Here is an 18,364-nt window from a genome sequence, read left to right as displayed (position 1 = left end):
CTGGCAGGAATTTGTGCTTGTTCAAAACCTTTCATGACTTCTTTGGACACCTCTTTGCCTTCACCGATTCAGGGTTGCTAAGAAAGTCAATAGGCCCTTACATCCCAGTTTGACAAGTCAGGAGGATACACACTAATCCGCTTAATCTGGCCTTTCTCCAACTCCCAGCCACAGGCCTACAGGTCCACACAGACAAATCCATTCCATGAACAGTAAGATTAAGCTTGGACTCCGCAGTGACACAGGTATCCACTGACTGATGTGCAAAGGCCACTCTCTCTGCTGTGTGCGTGTCTGCTAAGTGTGTGTGGGTGGGCATTAAGTACATTGTGGGGAATAAAACTTGTACACACACCTAATTTAGAGGTTAAGGTTATATGATCAGTCTCCAGGAAATGAACACAAGGCAATGTAAACATCTCATAATACAGATAAGCCCAACATGTGTATGCATGTGTGCACGTGTGTATGTATGCGTGAGTGCGTGTGAGAGTGCATGTGTGTGTGTGGAGGGTCATATAATGACCTCTATTCTACTGAATAGAGGTAATTTTATTAAGGTAAGGGGAAAAGGGGGCACAAATTCAAATCTATATTTTAATGAAATACAGGTTGGTTTAGTAGAAGTGGAAAAAGTGTGGTGAGAGCTGGATTAGTGGTTGACATGAGGCTTAAGTCCCTGTGCAGGTGCAGGGGTCAGTATGTGTAAACCTAAACAGAAATGATGCGACTCTGTCAGGACACTAAGCTCTTTAAAACTTCAAAGTCAGGAAGCTTTTTCAAAGAAACTGTATATCTTTAAAAAAAAAAAAAAAAAAAAAAGAAGAAAAAAAGTTGACATTTGTAATTAAAGGAGATATATATATATATAATTTTTTTGAGAAATGAATTTAATTTCCTCATTATCATTACTATTGATTAATAGTGGCCTTCCCTTTACAACCAGTAGAGGGGAGTATGACGTCATGAAATAGCCACCCTAATGGTTGTCCAAAAAACAGTCAGAGTGTTTTCAGTTCAGCTGCCACAATTGGACTGCCTATTTGCCCAAATAAAAGAAAACAAGCAAAAATAATTAAAGTTAAAAGGACCATTCATGTAATATACTTAACAAACATATTTAAAAAATATGTGTGATGACATACTTTACTTGAAAGCTTCATAAATAACTCTTTGTAAAATCTAAGCAAAGTACTGGCAAAAGATAAATAAATCTTGCATTCACAAAAGTAATTTTATTTATTTATTTTGTATTTTTTGCTGCCCTTGAGTATATTCCTTAGGTGACATGGTAAATGTCAAGAATCAACTCATTGACCGCTTGGTGTTTCCCCCGCGGCCTATCCAGTTGGTTCAACCCTCATTGGACACTATAAATCTCATTAAAAGACATTTTTGTCAATATAAACATTTTAGGACCTCAAAATGTTCCGAAACCACACAGGGTTTTGGGCTGAGAGCTGTGATTTAACTAATCCTTTGAATGATGGGACTTATCCCAGTTAACACACCTCAAATTGTTTTTGCTTTAGTCTTTCTGAAACAAGTTGTGTCTAAGTGAGCTTTTGCAATCAGGACCCGGAGGTAGGACTCAGCCTAAAGTCCAAGGAATGCAAGCTGGTGGCCAGGGCAGCGAACAGATGAGAGCTGTTGAAGCGAAGGCAGTAGACTGGGCTGCTGGGGCGCTGGGCACTCAGCTCATACACCTGCACACAAGAGTCACTGGTCAGCCACACATGAGCACACTGTACAAAGATAACTGCACCTTGTGATAAGTGCTTAGAACTTAAGCAATCAATCCATCTGTCATAACAAATCCCTTTAAGACTTGCTTATCGCCAAGTGACTCCAAATGTGTTGAATAAATGTTTAAAACAAATTGACGAGGTCACCTCTCAACCTGTAAGAATTTACCTGCAAACACTGGCTTTGCCGTTTGTCCCACAAACGCACCACACCGTAGTACGACGAGCCGCTGGCCATCATGTGGTTGCCATCAGTCTGCAAGCAGTACAGTGTACTGTCATGAGGCTCCTCCCACTCCATCACGCACTTTCTGTCAAGACAAGCATATAAAAGAAAACCTTCTCTTAGTCTTCATTCCATCCCACAACTTTAGTCCTAGTTTGCACCTCGGACTCTGACACTTGCCCATTTACCTGAGCTACATAACTGACCATTGTGTAAAAAGCCTCAGGTCTAGTTAGAAAAGTAGGACAGTTTGTATTACTTATTGTTGTAGAAAATGTTTATTCAAACCTTTATTAAAGGGTTTATAGACTAAAGGTTCATTATAAAGAAATATCTCAAAACATATCAATTTGAATTGTGAACCCTAAATGTTTTATCTTAAGAGTTTAGATAATCTATAAATATATAAAAGAATATATAAAACACAGACTTTGCTCGGCTAAAATGGTCTTTTCACATTCACAGCACCACAGTGAATTAAATCTCTTCCAGGTATGTTTTTAAATACAAAAGATCATTGTCATTGATCCTCCATTAGCACTGCTTCATCAATAAGAAATGGGAGTAGCACTGAGGGGCAGACGGCAGGGGAGCAGAGCTGTCTGAGCACACTCACACACATCTATTTTATTGGTCATAACCAGACGGAATAGATTCAAAGCTAAAAGGCTACAGAGAATAGTAGTTGGACTTTATTCTCTCTCGCACATTGATCCAAATGCATTATTGTTTAGTAGTCTGTGTCACACCCTATGTTTTTACTATGGCCTTTATTTGATTTTATTATTTTGATTTTGGGCCATTGCCATAAAAATTATCAATTTGAAACATAATATTTTATCTTTTCTATTGTAAAATATCTTCAAAATGGTGCCTATAACAAGACACCGAAATCTATGATTACTGAGAATATAATATTTTATATAGTACATAACTGAAAAAACAGCACTGCACATGGCAAGGACAACAGAAATTATAAACAGAGAGTTGTTAAAGAGAAACAAACAATCCCAACTAATTAGAGCAGCAATAGACAAAAAGAATTTGAAGATTTTACACAAGATTAAAACATAAACATATAGTCTACTCTAATACATTTAATACACACCAAATACCTTATATTTGTATCTGCCTTCTGAGCCTGTTTAATTTAGACCAGATCAATTATTAATATCTTAAGAGGAACCCCCTTGCTAGCCTGCACTGAGCCAAACCCCCTGAGCTATCTGCTAATCACATCAGATTTGTCTTACTTCACTGGCCCTTTAGAGCAGTGAAAATGTACTGTTATTGCCCCCGCCAACAGGGGTATTTATGTTCATTGTCATTATTTGTACTTGATTCTTTAAACACTATTAAATATATTCTCTGACCCTCCCTTTAAGGTCTTTTCATTTTCAGTTTAAATGATGATTAGCTGTGAAGATCAAGTTTGCTGCTTTCATGCTTTCAGTCTATATTATTATCACAAAATGTAATTTTTTGCCATGTTAACAGTGACCCAAAAATATATTTATTAATTTATAATGAAACCATTTGCACCGTTTGCAATTACCATTATCTGGTCTCAGTGGAGGGTAAGTAAGTGGTTACCCCCAGAAGGTACATCTGCTGAATGTTTTCAAATTCATGCAAAATACAGAATATTAGTTATTTCTACACAGTAATGTATTACAGTATCAGCTGGCCTGGGAACGCCTTGGGGTCCCACCGGAGGAGCTGAAGGGAAGTCTTGGAGTCTCTGCTTAGACTGCTGCCCCCCCGATAAATCAATGAATGAAGAAAATGGATGAATGGATGGAAATGAGATTATATTAGTTTATAATCTGGCATATTTACATTTATTTAAACGTTCATTAATATGTACTATTCCAACTTTTCATAAAAAAAATAAATAATAAAAACTTAAAATTGTTATTCTATTTCTCTTAATTGCTTCATTTTGTTTTACTGATTATCCTATCAGGTCCAGGTGATTTTAGATCAAACACATAATCTCCAATGCATTTGTAAGCAAAATGATGTGCAAAGAAAAATAAACATAAGCCTACTGTTCGCTGAGACGGAGGTCCCACAAACGGATAAACGTATCATAGCCACACGTCAGTAGTTGAAAGGGAGTCTCAAAGACGATATCCAGCACCCCTGCCCCACGTTGAAAATCTGAGCCCAGGCTGCACACACACTCCAGCCTGAGAATAACACAGGTGGTTCAAGGGTGTTAATCTGACTCAAACACTTCTTCTTGTTTCATAAAAATATTGTGCATGTAAAATGGTGGTTTGTTTAGTGCAAACTAAACTAAGATTGTTTTTTTATTTACTATTCATTATTATTGATCATTCACATTGTATTTAAGGGAAAATGCAATCATTTTCTCTTCATTCTGTCAATTTAATTCTTTTGAAATGGAACCTACCTGGAGGACTGAGAGATTGTGCAAACCCCTCCCTCTTCCTAATACTTTGTGAGCATTGTGTGATGTGAGTCCTGGGCTAATGTGGCATGTCACTCACAGGCTGGCCCTGTGCAGGACATTGGTCTTGTGATCACAGCTTTGTCCAGTTAGTCTCTTGATTATTGGAGAATAACCTCCAGTCAGCAGGGCACATTATTGCTGAATAACTGTCTCTTTGTTGCCATTTAATACCCTTCATGAGCGTGACTGTGTAGAGCTCAGGACCATTTGATACCTGCCCCATAGCAACCATTTAGAGAGGCTCTTTGGCCTTGGCGACTGCGCTGCCATGTGTTCAAGTTGGTGCCCAACCTCTTTACCCTGCAGCTCAATCCCTAGGCCAGAGCTGGTAATCCTCCCGCCGGACAGCAGGGGGTCTTCTTATTACACTGCAGCTCGCCCCACAGGATGCCTGATTGGGTGAAAGCTTCATCAGCACAAGGCTCTCATGATGAGGCCGATCCAAAGAGGTCCAGTCTGTGTGGGGCAGTAGACTATTGTTGTTAGGGACACAACAGCATCCTAAACTCTAACTGCTGTGAGGTGGGCTTCACCCCAGGTGACAACTATCACCACACAATGTACAACCCAGCCAAGTAACTACCAAATCAAACCTTTCTCACTCACTCAATTAATTTGTAAAATTATGTTTAAACCTTATCCATACAATTTGTATTATAGATTGTTATGACTGTTGGATAATGTGTGAATAAAAAAAACAAACTGGCCATGTAATATAAAAAAGTAAAAAAAAAAAAAACTGATAAAAATAACATCCTTCAAAAAAGTAAGTTAAAGACATTCAGCCCGTCCCTTCCTAGGGTGGACCTACAGGAATCTGGCTCCCAGTGAATGCCATTGACCCGACCAATATAATCCAGCTTTATTATTGCTATAACATTAACATTTTTGCCATGTTATATAGATTCTTAAGGAAACTTTGACACAAATCTGAGCAATTCCTCTGCTATGATCATGCATGCATGGAAAAGGCGCTGACCTTGTTAAACAACCTAATAGTGGAGCCAAGCTAAGCTGTGCATGTAAACTGAGTGAGAGCATCGTCTCATTAGATGTCCTCATCACTGAGATTGGGACAAACAGAGTGATTTGTGGAGATGATCAGATAGAGGACAGTGGGGGGCACAGACTCACTGAACGTTAAAAAGGGTGTCTGGCTGCGTGACACAGGACTAACTCTGAAATAAGCCTGTTGGGCTGCTCGGCAGGAGAGACACCACCTTGAGGCCATACACACAACCTCCCATTAATAAATTGGCAAAAATGGCACTTAGCCCGAAGCCAGGCAGAAGAAACACAGTGACTGTTTTGTGATGGGATGACTGACAGAGCCCAGGATGCAGTGACAGGTCTTCTTCTCAAAAGCCAGCAGACAGGTAAAGAAAAGGCCCCTGCTGAGGTTTTGAGTCCTAAAACAAACTGAGGGCCCAAGTGTGATTCTCTGCACATCTAGCCAATTAAGAGAGCCCCGTGTGTGGCACTGTCAAATAAAGAGGCTGGCACACCACAACAATGAGTACCTTTAAAATGTCACACACACATTTGACTGCTATAAGACAATACTGCTGCAATTTGTAGAACAGAGTAAGGGGGCAGACAGACATTTGAGGAGACACTTTCATGGCAGAAATATTAGAAATCTTGTTGAACGTCAAAAATGAAACCAAGGCCAAACTGGAGTAGGGTGGCTATACTCAAATCTTAAATCAGTATGTACTATGGACATGGGCAGTGCAAATGCAAAGTCACAGGGACTCTCAGGAGAAATTTTAAGTTAAATTGACCAGTTGTGTCACTGCTGGCGGGTGTATTCAAGGACCAACATAGCAGCCAACACATTCAACACAAGCACATTCTTCTCTTTCACTACATTCATACATAAAATATTTTTGGGACACTGTAGTCCCTATAGAATGGACAAGCTCTAATCTCACCTCCTCCTATTCACTAGTCAGTCTGGGGCCTGGACACAAAAACATCATGAAGTGTTTGCATAATTATTTTTTTTTCTACAGAACATATGGAGTAATGTTTTCTGTGTCCCTCTTATCGGCGGTTATGAAGTGTATGCAAAGTAAATGCACATCCTTGTGTTGCAAAATAAATTCTATTGTGACACTTGAATCCTTGTGATCTGAGAGTTCCTTACCTTTCCATAGTCCAAATGTGAAGAGGAGAGGGGGTTCGACAACATGCAGTTCCCATGGCAAAGGAGCTGTAAACAGACAAAAAGATGGCTCCAAAAATACATTTTAAAAGGCATTGTGAAGTCCTGACATTCATAACAGACAAAACTGAACAGCTGTTCTTAACCTCAAAGAAATATACTAGATACTAGATAACAGATTGGGTGGTTAATGCTGAGAAAGATGTAAAAAAAAAAAAAAAAACCTGTATTATTATTTATTGTAATATTAAATTATTTTGTTAATTGTGTGTGTACCTGAAAGCCTTTAACAAATTATTGTTATCAACAGGTAAAATATTTTTTTAAGGAGACTGACTTTAAGCCGACTTCAAAACTTAAGTATGTCATGAAGTTGTTTTCTCTTTATCATTAATCCAAGTTGTTGAGTGATTCATGCATGGTTGAGTAATCCTGCATTATCCTTCATCTGAAGCTTGAGTGCTCAGAAAATGTCTTTTTAACCTACTCTATATTTTTGCTCGGTACTTATACATAGCCTTCTTGCGATTCTTCAGAAACTCAGGGTCATACATGAAGGGTTCCAACATGTCTCTTAGACCTCTTCATAGCAGCAGGTTTTCCATCATGTGTTTTTACTGGTAAAAATGGCTCCTGTTTTGCACTTTTGATCAGGAAGTCACTGGACCCGTTTTATTGTTAAGCTGTTTAAGATCAATATTGCAGGTTACAATAAGCAAAATAATTATCTACAGAGGTTGTAGTTTAATACTAAATACCTGGAAATGTTTTTTAACCAAATTGTATCCCTTATGGTCAAGGTCAGAATACCACACATGTGCACATTTACTCGCTCCGTTTCGAATAATATGACAAGCCATTCAAAAACCAAAGAAATAGTAACTAGAGTGTGTGTTTACTAAATGGTTACAATGCTATTCAGATGCCAAAAAGATACATTTTGTGCAGTTCTCTTGTTAGTTGGCAAAACTCAATTTATCGATTTATCTGCTTTACTGACACACACAATTCAATATATAAACTGAGCAACCATGAAACAATAAATGGCACAAAATTCTTTTTGTCGCAGCTCCAAACAACCACAAAAGGAGGCATTATTTTCAGTAGTAGTACAGTAGCTTCAAAAGGTGGTGGCAATGCCTCATTCAATCACAAAAGCCACATCTTTAATATGGAAAGTTCATGGAGCTAATACCTAACAAATAAGGTTATGGTTTAACATTTGTGGATTTTTGTTTTGGATATTTCATTACAAAATGTGAACCACACATAGAATTAAACATACACCTGCACCAATAGTTCTAACAGAAATGCTATCTGCAGGCAACCACTGTAAAGGTTTTGTCTAAGGTATTTAAAGTCAACTGGGTCCATCTTTAATCAAACTTTTTCGCTGATCTTACAATCTATGATGGAGGAGAAATACACTATTCTCATGAATGCCATACCCAGCTCATATAGACGCAGTACGAGTCTGTGAGGAGCATAGCGCATATAAAGTTGGTCCCTCCACTGACCGTAGTGACGGCTTTTAAGTGGAGGTGTGTGTGACGACTGACTGCCATTCCCAGAGACAGCTAGGAGTGCTGTGAGATGGGAATGGGTGAGCAGGGTGGAGCACAACAGCCCACTGGCCTGGGCTCTTGTGCTCTGGCAGAGTGGAGAGTGCGCACCTACTGCGATAACAGATGGGAGAGGACAACTTCTGCACACATCCAGACAGCTAACATAAGCCCCATTTGAGAAAATCCCGGTAGCTAATTTATTTCTTCTGTGACAGGAAAACATCCTTCAACAAGCATGTAATAGAAGCCACTGCCTGGTACTAAACCACATTAGTTAGAGAAGGGACTATGTGGGTGGAGCCAATAGTTAAGATTGTGCACACATGTGTAACACTATCTTGTGCATTTTTAAACTTATAGCCATGTATAAATAAAGGCTTTTGAATTATCAGTCAAGAGTGCCTTGAAGTTCTTATATCCTATATCCCATCATCTTGTTTTTACCAGTTTTGTTTACATTTGGTTTGAATAAAAAGAAAACAGACAATTATTAAATAAAATAAATACAATTTTTAGGAGAAAATTGTCAACAGAACCACACTGCATTTTATAAATGATGTCAAAATCACATCTGGGTCTCATCTTGTGGGAATTGTGTTCCTCACTCATGGGTCAAAGTTTTTCGCCAGTAGCGAGTAGTAGTAGTCTTAAAATCTTTCAAGAGCGTAATATACATGCAATCTCCAAACACTGCATGACAACTGCAATGAACACAAATGTCCAATATTTAACATTTATTCAGGCATGTCAATTGAGAAATAATTCTCATTTACAACAACTTCCCCCATTTGTCTAAACACATCAGAAATAGACTTTAGAGTTTGGGGATACCAGCAGTGAAGTGAAAGTGAAACTGTTTATCATTATTTTAAATATTACCTTTAGTACATAATTCCTGCATATTTTGCACAATAATATGCATACTGTGAGCCACAGAACATCATCAGAACAGAGCTGTAGTGACCTGCCATGGGATTCCTGCACTCACACAGCTGTCACACCTGTTCAGCAGTGTGGTCCATTGGCAAGCCCCTAGTTGTTAGTGTTGGATAAACTAATTTATGGCCCAAATGGGTCAGCAAGGCTTGGGCTGAGTATGCTCTGCACCTCTAACCTCTCTGACAAGATAGAATAGGGTTACGCTCGCACTCAATATCTGCACCTTATTACTCTCCATTACTCACATTACTCACTCATCAGTGGGCCAGCCACTTGCAGAGGGACACAAGTCCCAAAATAAAAGAGTGGGCCCACTGATGTCACCTTCCTCCTCTGAAGACTACCTTGCAGTGAGATTATAGCAGCTAGGTCAGGACTCATCATGAGTAGACAGCTAACCCTTGCTCTGATTTGAGTAACCTCATCAAGTGCATGCATATGTGAGAGCTGACGCGCCAGGGTCACACAAACATTTGGATAGGGAGTAGAAAACCTATTATAGATGCTTAGAAATTGTTTCTTTTGATGAACAGCCCTGTATATGAATAGGACTATCTAAATATTTGTGAAGATTGCTTACATTTTCCTTAATCTTACTGGATCTGAGCTTTAAGAGAGAAAAGCTGAATAAAAAAAATAAAATTTGGTCTTAGCCCACTTCCATGATACAAACTTAAAAGGTCTGGCTTAATTTGTCACACTATTCTCTAATCTTTGTGCTTGACTTGTTTCTACTTTGTAAAACTGGTGTTATGTGTTATCTATAGAAGATCAGATCTTAAAGACACCACATGAGCCCTTTCACATGAAGCTTTGCATTGGCAAACGTCTGAATGGACACAAACATGCAGATTCCTGTCATACATTCACACTGTTCTGCATGGGTACACACTGGTGGCCCCTGTTTTCCCACTGCCACCCCTTTTGGTGCTGTGTGCGTGTGTGAGTGTGCTGTCCAGGGTCACCATACATTGTTGTAACTCCTCCTTATGGTGAGCAGTCATTTGAAACAAGTCAGGCATGCTTCAGGAATTGTATATTAATTAAACACAATTGTCCTTTATGGCTGCATTTGTAAAAGTAGTATGACTGGAGTTTTAGCCAAGATTAAGAGCTTTAATTGGTTCATTTAACATTCATTAGAAGACTAACACATGTTCATTTTTGTCTTACAGCATAATCTTATAATTGGGACACAGGAGTGAGTTTAATATTTCATTGCATTTTCAAGATTTGTCAGTCTACAGAGAAGTCTTCTCTGTATAAAGGCTATATGTATTGAATTAAGTCAGACTGATTAAAATGTATTTAAGACCAAAATATATATCTAAAATACATCTTTTAAAAAGAGCAGTGTATATCGCAACATATTAGACTAGATAAAAAAAAAAAAAAAAAGTTAATTGTGTCATGGGAGATGATAGAAATAAATACAATTCAAAATGAATAAAATATATCAATATTATTTTGCAAATCCACATACCTACACAATTTTGAGCAATGCAAAGTGTTTTTTTAAGGACCCTGTCTGAGGCGTGAGACACCTGTCAGCGTGTGTGTGGCTACTGGTTGTGTGGTTGTGTCTGTTCGTTTGTGTAGAATGTAAGGTGTGTGTTGTAATGAGGGAGTTCAGACAGACCTGTGATTATTCCTGCCTCCTGTGGTGGAGCTCCTCTGGCTCTGTGGGCCCTGGCCTGTATTTAGTGTGTGGGAATGCAAATTCTGCCCCTTATTGCTTCATTGTTGGAGCTCTGTTCCTTTCTTTCTTTTTTAACTAAGTGAATTCTTGACTCCAGAGCAGCGGGGATGGCTCGGACATGGCTCTAGTCTTTCAATTGGGGAGTGGTGAAGAGGACGGGGGGAAAGTGGAGTGTGGCCAGTGGCAGCAGTGCAGTCTGAACGCTGGGTGGCTCCTGTGCAGTCTCCCTGTACTTTGATACTAGGGTCAAAGGTCTCCCTCCCTGGAGCTTGTGAGAAAAAAGCAAATTTGGGATGGTTTATCCAACAATCATTTTCTTCTTTTGGAAATGCTGAAAAGCGCTTTTGGCACCAGCAATGTCTTTGTAGTTGTGCTTGAGGAGTTCTAGACAAAACAATTCCATACCCACCCCCCTTTCTCTGGGGGGCTTCTCCCTTCAGTGGGTTCGGGCCCCATCCTTCACAGCCTAAGTCACTATTTTATAAGACCGTTAAAAGCAAATACTTCAACATCTAATCAGATTTGTATGTACCATGGCACAGTGTCTCAATCTACCAGTTTGATAGCTTTTCTAGACGGTTAATTTATTAACACATAACTTTGGTCATTCTGTTCAAAGTAGTGGCACAGTGACACTAAAGGGTGAAATGTTGAGGTACATGGCATAGAAAACAAGCACAATTTCAGGTAGTAAAAAAATAAAAATAAAATTGGTGTGTGAGTGGAATTAGGACAATAGCAGCATAACAGGCATTGTCAATAACTAAGTGTAACTGTGATCAAAAACATTGAGCAGTCAAGCAATTGCTCACTCGCTTCTGACACTAACATGACCAGTACATTTTTTATCTTAAAAAAATATATATATGTTTTCATTTTTATTGAGAATGAATCTTCAATTATGAGAATGAATCTTCACCCTAATAATATGTCACAATATAATGCTGAATTACTGTATGTTTGCATGTCAATACATTGTAAGGGCACAACCATAACCCCTATATATATATATATATATATATATATATATATATATAGGTCATATTACTCTAATTACACAAAAATGATCTAAGAAACATGTTAAATGAAGTTCATCTTGCAATCTGAACAACTAATAAATTAAACAATTGAATAATTGATTACCAAAACAACTTAGTTGCAGCCCCAGTTTCATCATTTCAAAACATTAATCTAGCGAGTTCTTGTTCAGGGGCAGAGAGTGGGTGGCCTCTTGTCAGTAGCCTTAACCTTTAACAACAGCCACAACAATCTCCTCTATAACCGCAAGAGGATTCTCCATTAAAACAAACACACTGATAACAGTCTGTCTTCACTGCTGTGGGGTAGCTCTAAACTTTCTAAAACTGAAAATAATGAATCAGTTTTACAAATTATTATCTACTAGTATCTAATATTAGATATTACTAAGTAGGGCTGGGCAATATGACAAAAAAAGTTAATTCATATCGATCAATCATGATCAATTTTGAAGATAAAGTGCATATGACAGGTTTTCATGTTTTTCTAATTATTACTTTGTTTGGTGAGATAGTACTTATTTATCATAGTTTTACTTCATTGAAGTTGATAATGGAACAAAGTTGAAAAGAAAAGTACAAAAATACAGGAAGTAATTGTTCTAAAATGGAATACTACGTATACTTAATCAACACAGAACGTTCCATTCAAAAGACAGGGACAATTTGCATACACGGAAGGTAACCTTCATTTAACAAAAGAACACACACTTAATCATTGACATTTAATACAAAAAAGGGTGAACTGCTACAATGATTGTGGTATGATTATATCATGATTTAATATCAGGTTAGAAGTTACTGGCACCGTGCTCAAGCTACAGCAAAATCATTAATTTTCGTTCATTCTCATTGTCTACTACAAAACCATTCTCAGCTCGGCTCTCTTAAATGTTAAAGTAAAGTCAATGTGATGAACAGCTAAATAAAAAACACTTATATATAATAATAATAATAATAATAATAATAATAATAATAATAATAATAATAATAATAATAATAATAATAATAATAATAATAATTCATTTTTGTTAAATCTACAGTAAAAAGGCATAAAAAAATGCTTGTAATCCTTCTCACAACTATTATATTTTAGTTCTTATGATTATATTGTGATGCACATAATCATGATTAGAAAAAAATCTGCTGCAGAAAAATCAGACATGACTGAGAGGAACTGGAGCTTCTGCAGAGTCTTTCTCCAACTGAAATTGCCCATTGCAAGGTAATCAGTGTAAAATAAAATTTTAGCAGATTTAGTATGTAGCAGCATCATATCAAAAGAAGACATTTCCTGCTGACAATGTAAATAATGAATAAATAAATGTACATATTAAGGAAGGAAACAGCTGCAAGTTTTATTATTAGCCAGTTAAATTATTATTGGAATGCAAACAAAAAACAGAAAAACGATATCCCCAATATGCTATCCTAACATCTTATATGTTTCTCAGAGCATGACAGATTCCTAAAGTCTTTTGAGGTTGGCCTTATGCTGGAACCCAATGGTGCCTTTCCAAAGCAAATAAAACTTCCAAACAACAGAGGTTTGTGTCATTACTGTGTCATGATTCAAGTGTCATTCCAGCCTTCAAAGTAAACGCATCAATGTTCTATTGTGAGCACTATACAGCGAAAAGAGTCTTACCTGACAGAAGGATCAATTGCAACAGACCAGACTCTGTCAAAAGTGGAAATGGTTTTCCTAGAAGAGCTTGAGGTCAATGTCCAAACCTACAACACAAAGACAGTCATTTGTAGGGATTGGTTGAAGTAAGGTGGTAAAACAGAAAACGGACGGGCTGTGTCAGTTTTTGTCTGTTATGTTCTAAAATACAAGCGAGCACCATGGCAGCCCTCTTGAGAAACCCTTTCCCACCACGCTTACATATACTTAATGCATGTTCCTGCCTGAAACTAATACATCTTGACATTTTGACGGGCAGGTGCTTAGTCACAAAAAAGGTACTCCATTGTATCACTCAAAGTGATCCATAGTGTTTGCAGTCTGGGTGACCTTATTAAGGGTTTTTTCTGTAGATTGTCCTTATCCCCCTCATCCTCCTCCAATTGGTCAGTCTTAGTGTCTTAATACTTAATACTGAGTATGACTAAGTGCAAATTAATTGTGATTATTGCTGTCAATAGATTGAAATATGCTTGCTGACAACTAATTGCATCATAATGGATCTCTGAGACCACTTATTTCAGATATATGTCCATCAAGCACACAACATTTTAGTGAGGTCAAGGCCCATCATTGCCACTTGATACTGTTTCTTTGGTGCCTTGTGTCCTCCAGTGTCCTCTAAAATATCTGGCCAATATCATTAGTTTTAGCACTCACACGCGACTTTTATTTTCCTCAAGGAGCGCAGGCATTCCACTCCACATCTCCGTGGTGACCTTGGGGTGCTCCGTGGTGCATGACAGATACGTACGTCTCCTCCGCTCCCTTTTGCATTATTGTGCTAATTTTACAGTGTGATATCAGCATAGATCTCGATAGCTTTTGAAGGAAGCCTCCCAGCATTGTGTTTGGTCAGAAGAGACTGCTTGATTTTATTTATTTTTTTATATATATTTTTTTTTTATCAAATGACTGACAGCTCCAATTGTGACTGAGATCACAATTTTCATTTTGACAAACGTGTGATATTTTTTGGCACATCATTATTCCCTACAGAACAATAAAACTTCTTAAAATTCCAGTAGAAAATCAAAAAGGCTTTTTGTATGAAAGGGAATCTGTTGTGCATCGCAGTAACTGCCCTACTGAATCTGCAGATTGGTATTACATTAGCCCTTTTACTCAAAACACTGCAAATAAAAGTGGATTGTACAAAATAAAGTAAAAAAAAGTAAAGAGTAAAGATTTTTTGATCACAGGGGAATTAAGGGGTACTTAGTCCCACCTGGGCAATTAAGTTACTCCTAGGCTTCTTTTCCATTGGCTCGGTTCGCTTGGGGTGCCCACCTCCAACAGAGCTGCATTTTTAAAAATATTTTTCTCATAACATCATAAAATATATACAAACATAAATATATAATATTATTATTACAGTTTTACATCAATATTGCTCGACAGTAAACATTAAACATTAAATAAATATAAAAAAATATATATATTCTTAATTAATTACATGTTAATGCCATATTGTGTTGTGTAAAGACAGTGTTTCCAGGTCTCTGTGCTCCTTACTGACCTTGACAGTTGTATCTCTGGATCCACTGATAATGATCTCATCTCTGGAATCCAGACAGTTGATTTCCTGGCTGTGCCCTGGCAGCTTGGTCTGAGCACCACTTCTCCTGCTGTGGACTACAATAGTCCCATCGCTGAAAAACATAAGGATCACAATTTACAAACCATGTGTTTGTAGAGCATGTAGTAAAGGCAAAAAAACAGAGTGAAATTATATAAACTGGAAAACATTTTTATTGGCAGGATGTTCTTTTTCTGCACATACCTACTGTGAAAAAATGTATGTTAGAGCAGCTTCTTAAAAAATGACTTTATTCATAAAATGAAACACAAAACAATACTCTACAATAATGACTAATACTCTGTATGATGTTTTTAATACTTTTGATACCTCTTGGTTTTCCTGTAGTATTACTTAATTTACACGTATAGGATAATTGTGTTGGTCGTATTAATCAAGGAGTGTAATTGTTTAAAAAAAACTGTAGATGGCACAAGGCCATCTGGAGGAACAATTAAAAAGGAAGCCATTTGTCGCATGCCAAAAACAAAAGGTGTTTGTCAATGGGAGAGCATTTGGACAGAGCTCAGACCAGTGAGTCACCTGACCAAATCATAGTTACACATGGAAAATGTCAAAAAGCATCCTCATGTTTTATTTATTATTATTATTTATTTATTTACAAAAATGTAAAGGCTTCCATGCGAATGCTATGTCAAACCAAAAAAATGAATTATTTCTTTAGCAGGTAGCATTTTATCCCCAAACAAAGCCCATGCATTGCCTACTTCAACACTAGGAAATAGGCCTAATTAGGTCTATTATAAAAAAGTTCAGTATAAATGCTAGAAAACCTATAATAAACCATATTTTTGCAAAATTTGAAACATGGGCTAATTTGTATGTTAATTAAACTGTTTATGATGATAACTGAGTCAGTAATGGGTAAAGCGGCGAAAGCAGTGTATGGTTTTATTTTCATAATATGTGGCTAATTCTGCAACACCACAAACTGTTTTCAAATAATAAATTAAGTCAAATTATACAATAATTTACAAGAAAAAAAGAAAAAAAAAGGGGGAGGGGAAAGAAAATTCACACCCCTCCAAAGATCTGTGAGATGCCATTCATAAAATCAGAATTTTATGAATGGCATTTCTAAGTGATGACATGTAAAGTATATTGTAATTATTAATAACTGAAGATGATATTAATTAGCTATCTACGTTGACTTACCTTCCACTGCTGATTAAATATGAATTATTGAGAACAAAGCGACACACATCCCCATTGTGACCAGAATAGATTTGAAATGGCTGGCTCAGAATCTTCTTGGCATTTTGGTGCACTCTATGAGCTCGGATCTCTGCTGCCTGGGACAAAAAAAGTATATTCCCATCTATCTGCAGCCATGGCAACAAGCTGACAACCAGAAAGAGAGCACAATTACATTACAATAGAAAATTAATTAGAGAATAACAGCATATCAGATATCAAAGTTGGCATTTCATTACAGCATAGACTTTAGAGTTATTGGTGATTGGTGGTGCTTCTGTCAGTCTACCCCACGGTAGCTAGGGCAACATATTAGCGTACAATATTAGCTTACCACCACAGTGTGTGTGAGAGGCTTCGGCAAGCCTGCAAGTGCTTTACAAGTTAATAATAATAATAATAATAATAATAATAATAATAATAATAATAATAATCCTGCGTTACCACCAAATTAAATAGGCAGAATTTTTGAAACATTCTGGAATGGAACTTAATAAAACACACTTATTTTTATTATTTTCTTGCATACAAGACAGGTAAAGTCACTAATAAAGCAACAACATCCTTGTTTTGGGGCAGTTGAAATAAGAGGAAGGGAACCCCATCCACATGCTTACAGGGGAGACTTACTTTTTTCTCCATCTGATAAGGATGTCCTTGGTGCAGAGCCCATTGGACCAGTTCTGAGCAGTCCTCACTCTCTCCTTCAATGGAATTTTTGGGTATCTATAATGGGGAAAACACAATAATGACTATGAGCCATTGATATTTACAATGAATAAAGTGGTACAAATAGGACTGAATGACAATATTGTATGATCTGGAATTATTGTATTACAATTGCATTGTTCATACTCAGGCTAATACGCAGAGAAGCACAAGCTAGAGTACTACTGGAGTAGACTGAAATAGAACAGGTAGCAGCTAGTCCGCTAGCCCATGTTTAAGACCCTACATACAGCCTAGTGCAACAAAACTCACAGATCTGATCCATCCCGACGGATCCCCGTGTTCAGGAACTCTTTGGCAACATTCTTCCACACATTGTCACGGTTAACAAAACTGTAGGTAGATTTACAAACTTGAGAGAGACGGCTGAGGGATACGTGGTCCAAGTAAGCCAGGATGTGGTAGAGGACGTCTTCAGGCAGCTGAGACAAGAGCATGGCGACCCACTGCCGCACAACCCGCCGCCGCTGTCCACAACCACGACCCGCTGCCGCTGTCCGCCACCACGGCACCACGGCGGGGCTCATTTTAGCACAGTGTTCATTAGTAGAACAAACTTGTATGCATTGTTTGGGCCATTGCGGGAAGGAAACAGGAAGCCATTGCGCTACTACACTTTGCAATGCAACGTAAAAAACGTAATGACGTACCCAATCCATGTAACCCTGGTCTAGGCCATAGATTGTAAACTCTAGGGCAGTGTTATTTATTTTTTAAAAATTCAAAATTAATAGCACTGACTCAAATCACACAATAGAGAAGGATAAACCCCACAAAATATGAACAGAAACGGACTAAAGTTGACAGAGTGAACCAGCTTAATGCAAACTTAATTCTCATAATATTTTATATGGTACTAACTAATTCTCTCTCAACAGCGCCGCCTAGAAGTGGACCCCTATATGCAAGGAGACGGGCAAATTTTGGCATAAGCTCACAAACTTTGGAGTAGTGATAAGTACAAGCCTAAAAAATGGAAGCACTGCTCTATGATGAACAGGAAGTGGGACATATTGGAACAAAAATCCATTCCCATTTTGACAATGTGTTCATAAAACATATTTAGTCTAGGTTTTGGGTCCAGATGAGCTCAGATCAGGCATGTCGTATATATAGAGACCTTCACATTCAAAAGTTATCAATTTTTTTGCATTGCACGGGTGGTCGCGACTCCCTGGCAATCACATGGGAGGGGAGTGCGCATGGGGCGATGGCCATCATCGCCACTTGCAACTTTAATTCACTTTGGTTATCAACTTTAGTTATCAGTTTGAGTCTGTTAGCCTATGCTTCTAGT

General features: G+C 37.8%; 1 protein-coding gene across 1 annotated transcript; it reads right to left on the bottom strand.

The window, feature by feature from the left end:
• Window positions 1-1,219: 1,219 nt before the first annotated feature.
• On the bottom strand, window positions 1,220-17,687 carry fbxw4 (F-box and WD repeat domain containing 4). Its single transcript, XM_033979982.2, has 9 exons — window positions 17,320-17,687; window positions 16,969-17,064; window positions 16,300-16,485; window positions 15,064-15,196; window positions 13,506-13,591; window positions 6,600-6,665; window positions 4,023-4,163; window positions 1,915-2,056; window positions 1,220-1,706 (listed from the first exon to the last, which is right to left on the bottom strand). The coding sequence occupies exons 1-9, from the start codon at window positions 17,592-17,594 to the stop codon at window positions 1,572-1,574; spliced, it is 1,260 nt and encodes a 419-aa protein (XP_033835873.1). The 5' UTR covers window positions 17,595-17,687; the 3' UTR covers window positions 1,220-1,571.
• Between the last annotated feature and the right edge of the window lie 677 nt (window positions 17,688-18,364).

This window comes from Periophthalmus magnuspinnatus, chromosome 15 (genome assembly GCF_009829125.3).
Source record: "Periophthalmus magnuspinnatus isolate fPerMag1 chromosome 15, fPerMag1.2.pri, whole genome shotgun sequence".
In the NCBI taxonomy this organism is placed as follows: Eukaryota; Metazoa; Chordata; class Actinopteri; order Gobiiformes; family Gobiidae; genus Periophthalmus; species Periophthalmus magnuspinnatus.
The sequence above is the reverse complement of the archived record's forward strand: the minus strand, read 5'-3'. Positions and strand labels throughout refer to the sequence as shown.